The sequence below is a fragment of the Hibiscus syriacus genome, unplaced genomic scaffold (assembly GCF_006381635.1).
Source record: "Hibiscus syriacus cultivar Baekdansim isolate YM2019G1 unplaced genomic scaffold, ASM638163v2 tig00012493_pilon, whole genome shotgun sequence".
NCBI classification, from domain to species: Eukaryota; Viridiplantae; Streptophyta; class Magnoliopsida; order Malvales; family Malvaceae; genus Hibiscus; species Hibiscus syriacus.
Window position 1 is genome coordinate 300,355 of NW_024062284.1, and position 7,162 is coordinate 307,516.

Here is a 7,162-nt window from a genome sequence, read left to right on the forward strand (position 1 = left end):
GTGTATCCTTGAGCAGATCAAGGACAACGGTAACTCATTGGAAGTTGTCATTCAATCGAAATTAGTTGGACAGTACTTGCTATAATAGGAACTTTGTATTTTGATGGTATCCACTTAAGGATGAAAAATACTTGGGGTTAAAGTAAAAAAGCCCATGTTGTTAGGGATTATATTGTAAAGTTAGAATAATTTTTATCTTATGACGTATAACATAATTTTAAAAAAAATAAATTACATTTAGAATCCAAGACGGATTACAAATTGTAGAGATTATTTAAAGGGGGGAAAAAATAATAAGTCAAAAGAAAACGGTTACTACGCAAATTAAAAAGAAAAAAGCCTAGCCACCTGTGTACTCGAATTCGATCAAGCTTTGAATCCTTCATTCTTGTTAATCTCCGTGGAAGATCTCAACATCCAAAACCCAGCGATTCTTTGTTCTCAAGTGGGAATATCGAATATCAATTGTGGGATGCCTTCGGTCAGTTTTAGCTTGGAACTTTACATTGTAGAATTTGTAGCTTCTGAATAGCTTCAAACTTTAGTGTGATCTTCTACGATTGAATTTTTCTTTTACCTAAACTAGTATGCCAATTCTACCCATACAAGTCACTATCTTAATGATTGAATTATTTACTATATATCTCTTAGTTCTTGTGTAAATTTTGAATTCAACAATGGATTAATGTGTTCATTGTTTTAGTTTAATGCTCTTTGTTCAACTGATCGTTCGTTTTTAGTTCTGAACAAACAAGAAAGGAAAGATCATTCGTTGTTAGAAGCCTACCGCGAAACCTCCATTAGTGGTCACTTGAATCAGTGTTGTTAAAGTGTGCATTAAGCTTTGACTTTTGGGTACAGACAAAAAATTCAAACCAAAAAGGTTTTAGGGTTTCCCCCCCTCCTTTTGTACCGTGTGCAAGAGGAATTTCTTTTGATAGGAATTTTCTTTATTTTTTTTACCATCCATTATTAATTATATATTTAATAATAAGAAAACAAATTAAACTCCTTATTATCAGTATTTGAGTATTCATCAAGATCATAAGAAGATTATATGTTTGTACTTGAATTACTCTTTAAAATTTGTTATCATACTTGTTTATCTTAATTTGTTATTTACATACATATTCAGATGACAGCTGAAATAGATGGTGTGCATGATTTTAAGGAAAAGAAGCATGCAATCAATGAATTAGGTTTTTTTTCTTTCAATTCAGTTAAAAGTAAATGTAAAAGAAGAAAAGAATTTTGAAACAATTTCTACTCAATAAGAAGTTAAGAAGCATGTCTTGGTTGCTGGGAATTAATTTAGGAACACACCAAACAGTTACTGACCTTTGCACTGATGACTTCTTGCTAATTGTTACATGCAGAAGGAGAATAACGATTCCATGTTTAAACCAAAAACACCCCATTTCTTCAAGATCGTTTTAGAGGACACTATTCGAGATAAGAAGCTTGTAAGCATTATTCTCTACCCTCTAGTATTTCTTATTATTGGTTTGCATATTTTGTGCTTTCTCTATGATAATTTCTTATTTTCCACAGGGGATTCCTAGAAAATTTGTGAAAAAATATGGAAATGGGTTATCGGATTCAGTGTTATTAATGGTTCCAAGTGGTGATACATGGCATGTTGAGCTGACAAAATCTGATGGTGTTGTTTGGTTGCAAAATGGATGGGAAGAATTTGTTGCGTTTTACTCTCTCAAAAATGGGCATTTCTTGGTTTTCAAATATGAAGGGAATGACAAGTTTATTGTACTCATATTTGATATGAGTGCATCAGAGATTGAATATCCATGCAAGAGTTACATTGAAGATTACCAGAGTGGTGAACAAGTGTGCCTAAAGCCTGTCAAGGAAGAATCTAAAGATGATACTTGTGGTGAAATCACGCATAAGACTCCTCCAAGCAAGGAAACTAGGAAGAGGAGATCACAACCATCATGTTCTAAACCTCGGAAGAAACAGCAAACCAATAAAAAGGACAATGATATTGCAAGTAGGTTTTCATCCATTGATCCATATACTAGCAATGAAGAGGATAATGATTCGTTTCTCAACTTTTTTAATGATGTTTCAGTGAGTAGGAAAAGCAAAGAGAAATCAAATTCGCCATGTCCTCTTGGAAATCTCAACGAAGTTGAGAACTCACCGGGACAAGTTGGACAAGTTGATGGTATGCTTTCTTAATTTCATTCTTGGCAGTGGGTTACTTTTGAGATCCTCTTTTCATTTTTCCTTCTGTAATTACAGCTGAGGGAAGTGTGCAGGCTTTCGGTTGTTTGCGACATTTGACAGCCACTGAAAAGGTACACGCCATTGAGATAGCCAATGCTTTCAAAAGTAATGGAAATCCAGTTTTCATGGTGGTCATGCGACCATCATTCGTTTGCAACAGATATAGAATGGTAACCTTTTAGCTAATCTCTAAATCTTCCGCCGACTCCAAGTAGCTTAAAATCACAAAATTGGCACTTTATAATAATGTTTTCTTTTCCCTTCTTGAATTCCAGTGTATACCGTTGGATTTTGCCAAGAGATTTTTGACAAAGCACACGGGTAATCTGACCTTATGCAACTTAGCTGGGAAAACTTGGACTGCAATGTACTTCAGGAATTCAGGAAATAAAATTCTGAAAGCACAACTCTATGGTGGTTGGAGAGAATTTGTGGAAGATAACCATCTCGGTGTTGGAGACATGTGTGTCTTTGAGCTAATTAAGCATCCTGAAATCTTGATGAAGGTGATGGTTTACTCGATTGTTGAAAATGCAAGCAAGTCCTACGGACAACCGAGTGAGTAAAACTCGTTATACGTCATTGATTCGATGATCAATTTGTTTATGTGACCATCTATGAAGATGTCTTTTTTTTATTGTTTTCATTGTAACAGCTCATGGGAGTACAACCAATCGAGTTAAAACTAGGAGCTTGGTCAGTGATACTGAACCTACTTGTCAACAAAGTCCATGCCCCTCTAGCTCCAGAAAATTCAAAGTTCCGACAGACGCCTACATTGAAATCTTGGATGACTCTCCCCTAAACCAGAAAACAAAGAAGAAATTGAAATCCCCATCGACTCCAACTGAGAAACAAAGGGCATGTATGGGAGCTAGTAATTTCAGAACTTCAAATCCCTCTTTCAGTGTTGTGATGCACACAGAATATGTCAGTTCTTGTACTCATCTGGTGAGATTTCTGTTCAATCCTCTCTTCATTCCATTACTGATCAAAAGTGCCAAAGTCACAAACCTCATCGGATTATGCCAATTATGAACCGAAAAGGATTTGTACCTTATGAACATACATTGCTGATAAAAAAGATAGTGAGAGAAGCGTCTACCCCGATTCCCTCTCCCTTCTCTCTGGGCTGGAAGTTTCGGTGGCCGCACCACCGTCATAACCGTCGTCAGAAGCCGTGCCGGCCGCTACCTCCGGTGGCCGTATCAATTGAATATTTTTTCTCAGTTATTTTGTTTCTTGCCTTTCTCCAGAGTGTACCATACAAATTTGTGAAGAGTTATCTTGATGAAGAGAAGGATGAAGCTGTCCTTCAAGTTGCCGATGGGAGAACTTGGATTGTCAAGTTTGCTGTTAAAGTAGTCACCGCTGGACAACATAAAGCTGAATTCTCTAATTGGAGAACTTTTGCACAGGACAATAACTTGAATGTTAAAGATGTATGCGTCTTTGAGCTGATTAACCGCCATGAAAATTCATTCAAGGTCTCCATTTTTTCAGCATCACCAGGAGCTAATACTTCTCTGCTACAAAAAGGTTAGCATGAATCTACTTGATTTTTTGTTAAATTAATGACAGATTTAATCTATAATATTTAATATATTTTTTGATATATTCAGCTGATGATGTTAAAGCCATTGAAGCTGATGATGATTTTGGCAATTGTTCTACTGGAAATTCTAGCCCTGCTGCCAAACTCGCTACTATAGGATGTCAAGAAAATGAAGAGGAAGTCAATCATAGTAAGTATTTCTGCAATGTCCTTGCTTTAAACCTGACAATACTAGATACGACATGAACCAGATACCAAAAAAATAACTGACAAGAAGATATAAACACAATGCAACTAGGAAAAAGAAGCACGAACATGTTTCAAATTAACAAACATATTAAATTTTGTATTGATTAGTATATTTTTTTATATGTTCAGCTAATGATGCTATAGCCAGTCAAGTTGCATCTAAAGGTTGCTTGGTACCAAATATTGAAGCTGATGATGATTTTGGCAATTGTTCTGCTGAACATCGTAGTCCTGCTGCCGAACTCACTACAATAGGATATCAAGAAGATCGAGGGCAAGTCAATCCTAGTAAGTATATCTGCAATATCCTCACTTTAAACCTGACAATACTAGATACAACACGAACAAGAAATGAAAAAAAAAACTAATAATAGGATACAAAACACAATGAGACAATAAAAAATAAGCACGGGCAAATACATTAATATGTCAAAATCTGTATTGATGAGTATATTTTTCGATATTCAGCTGACGCTGCTAAAGCCAGTCAAGTTGCATCTGAAGGTTGCTTGGTACCAAAAACTGAAGCTGATGATTTTGGCGGTTCTGCTGGAAATTCTAGCCCTGCTGCCCAACTCACCACCATAGGAGGAAATCAAGAAAATCAAGAGGAAATCAATCCTGGTAAGTTCATCTGCAAAGCACTCACTTTAAGCCTGACAATACTAGATACAACAGAGAAGATTTGGAAAAAAACTAACAATAAGCAACAAAATACAACATGACAAGAAAAAAGAAGCTTGAGCATGATTCTAATACACAAACATGTCAAAACCCTTTTTGATTTATATATTATTTTTTCTGATATATTCAGCTGATTATGCTAAAGCCAGTCAAGTTGCATCTGAAGGTAGCTTGGTACCAAAAACTGAAGCTGATGGTGATTTTGGCAATTGTTCTGCTGGAAATTCTTGTCCTGCTGCCCAACTCACTGCCACAGGATACCAAGAAAATCAGGAGCAGATCAATCCTAGTAAGTATATCTGCAATTTCCTCTCTTTAAATCTGGAAACACTAGATGTGACATATGAAAAAAATAGCAAACAACAAGATACAAAACACAAGAAAGAAGCACAAACACGATTCAAATACACAACATGTAAAAATCTTTATTGATTCGTATATTTCTCAAATTATTCAGCTGTTGATGCTGGAGCCATTCAAGTTTCATCTAAAGATTGCTTGGTACCAATAATTGACGCTACTGCTGATATTGGCAATTTTTATGCTGGAAATTCTATCCCTGCTTCCCAATTCACTGTCATAGGATATCAAGAAACTGAAGAGGAAGTCAAACCTTGTAAGTTTATCTTCAATGTCCTCAAAACACAATTGGAATATACGAACATGTCAAAATTTATATAATAGTAATTATTAACTTATCAAATACTTCAGGAATACAAAATAATTTAAATGTGATTATGAAAAATGACAAGACTCGACACAAATACCTTATAAAACTGAGATTAAGCTGTAGAACCCAAAATATTAATTACAAATTACCATCCTTAAATGCAAGGGTATGATTTGTTTTTAGTTTAACTATGCATTGAGCTTAAACCTCATACATTGCACTACTAATGGCCTTTTGCCTTTGCAGCCATATCGACATGGCCAAAAGACCCACGAGCTGAGCATACCAAGGGGAAATCGCATCAGTCACAAGCTAGTGGAACACTTAAAGCTCTTCAAAGAGCATGTGATTTCAAGTCTCTGAATCCATTTTTCATCATTACCATGCAGCCATCCTATGTTTGTAATGAGTATAGATTGGTATGTATTCATTAGAAAAACAGAAAATTAAGGCTCTAGATTGTAATTTACTGAATTTCCCCCCCTTATGTTTCATGGCAGGCAATACCACTGCACTTTTCGAGGAAATACTTGACAAATGAGAGTGGTGATGTAATCCTCTTTGTGCCGCCAAATGGGAAGGCTTGGTTGACAGTGTATCGCCGTGAAGCAACAGAATCAAACCCGAGAGCCAAATTGATTGATGGTTGGAAGCCTTTTGTGGAAGATAATAACTTGGAAATCGGTGATGTTTGCGTCTTTGAGATGAGCGATTTAAAGCGCTATGAATTATTATTGAATGTAGTTATTTACAAGGCCGAAAAAAGATGAAACATAGCTCTACTGAAAGCTGTTGTATTTGTATGTACATATTTTTTTTGAAACGTAGCGAACTCTAAATTAATAGAAGTGGTTTCTTGTCCCTTTATGAACTTGGTTTTTTTTATTGTTTTAATTTCCTTTTGGGATGTAGATGTGCAAATAATTTGAAGGGTCTTAAAAAATACATTGCAAAGCTGTTCTTACCAAGAGCAGTGCTTTATATATGGATATGTTTTGGATCTATGATCCTACCAAGAAATGGAGCCATATCTTGGAGGACCACATTGCAGTCCATTGGAAATATGAAGTCCCTGTTGCAGATATTCAACCAATGAGGAGACAGGTTCACCTTAAGAATCATGTAGTACATTGGACATCTCTATCATAGACTAGTTAGAAAGTTGGCGAAATATGCACCCTAAATTTAGGAGTAGTTGCTTGTACCAAGAAAGGTCTATCTACGATCGATCTCGATAGTTAAAAGATTATTATTATCTTTTCAGGTCTTGGTTCAAGCGCATCATCTGGAAGCAGTGACGGATGCACTAAGCCCCTATATGAGCTAAGTGCATCCCCATTATTTTAGAAAAGTGAATAAATCTAGTTTAATGTATTAAGGAAAAAAGAAAAAAATTAAAATTTTTGTATACTCATTATTTTTAAGAAAATAAAATTAAAATTTTATACCTTCATTCTTAAAAATTTGGATTCGTCATTGTCTAGAAGAGTGCATGACTTTTATTACTAAATGATTGAAAGTCTTTTAAAGATATATTATCTCGTATTTATTTCAGACTAGTAAATAAAAGAATTTTCGGCATTTAATTATTGGATGTTTTCTATAAGAAAAAAAATCGGATGTTTAACTTTCTTTTCATTGATAGAGTATTGTTTGCCAAACAAGTAGCCATTGACAGTTTGCCAACTTAGACAGTTTGCCAACTTTGACAGTAGCAGTTTTCGGCAAATGTATCATGAAATACTATAAGTTTTCTT

General features: G+C 35.1%; 1 protein-coding gene across 1 annotated transcript; it reads left to right on the forward strand.

Annotated features, from left to right (window-relative positions):
* The first annotated feature begins 336 nt into the window (after nt 1-336).
* Nucleotides 337-6,251, forward strand: LOC120205499 (B3 domain-containing protein Os03g0619600-like). The gene is made up of 14 exons (XM_039205352.1): nt 337-481; nt 1,377-1,463; nt 1,552-2,008; nt 2,090-2,185; nt 2,263-2,417; nt 2,523-2,805; nt 2,903-3,198; nt 3,504-3,786; nt 3,870-3,992; nt 4,181-4,339; nt 4,866-5,024; nt 5,193-5,351; nt 5,652-5,824; nt 5,906-6,251. Exons 1-14 carry the CDS (start codon nt 473-475, stop codon nt 6,173-6,175), a joined length of 2,709 nt encoding a protein of 902 aa, XP_039061283.1. The 5' UTR covers nt 337-472; the 3' UTR covers nt 6,176-6,251.
* Nucleotides 6,252-7,162: the final 911 nt, after the last annotated feature.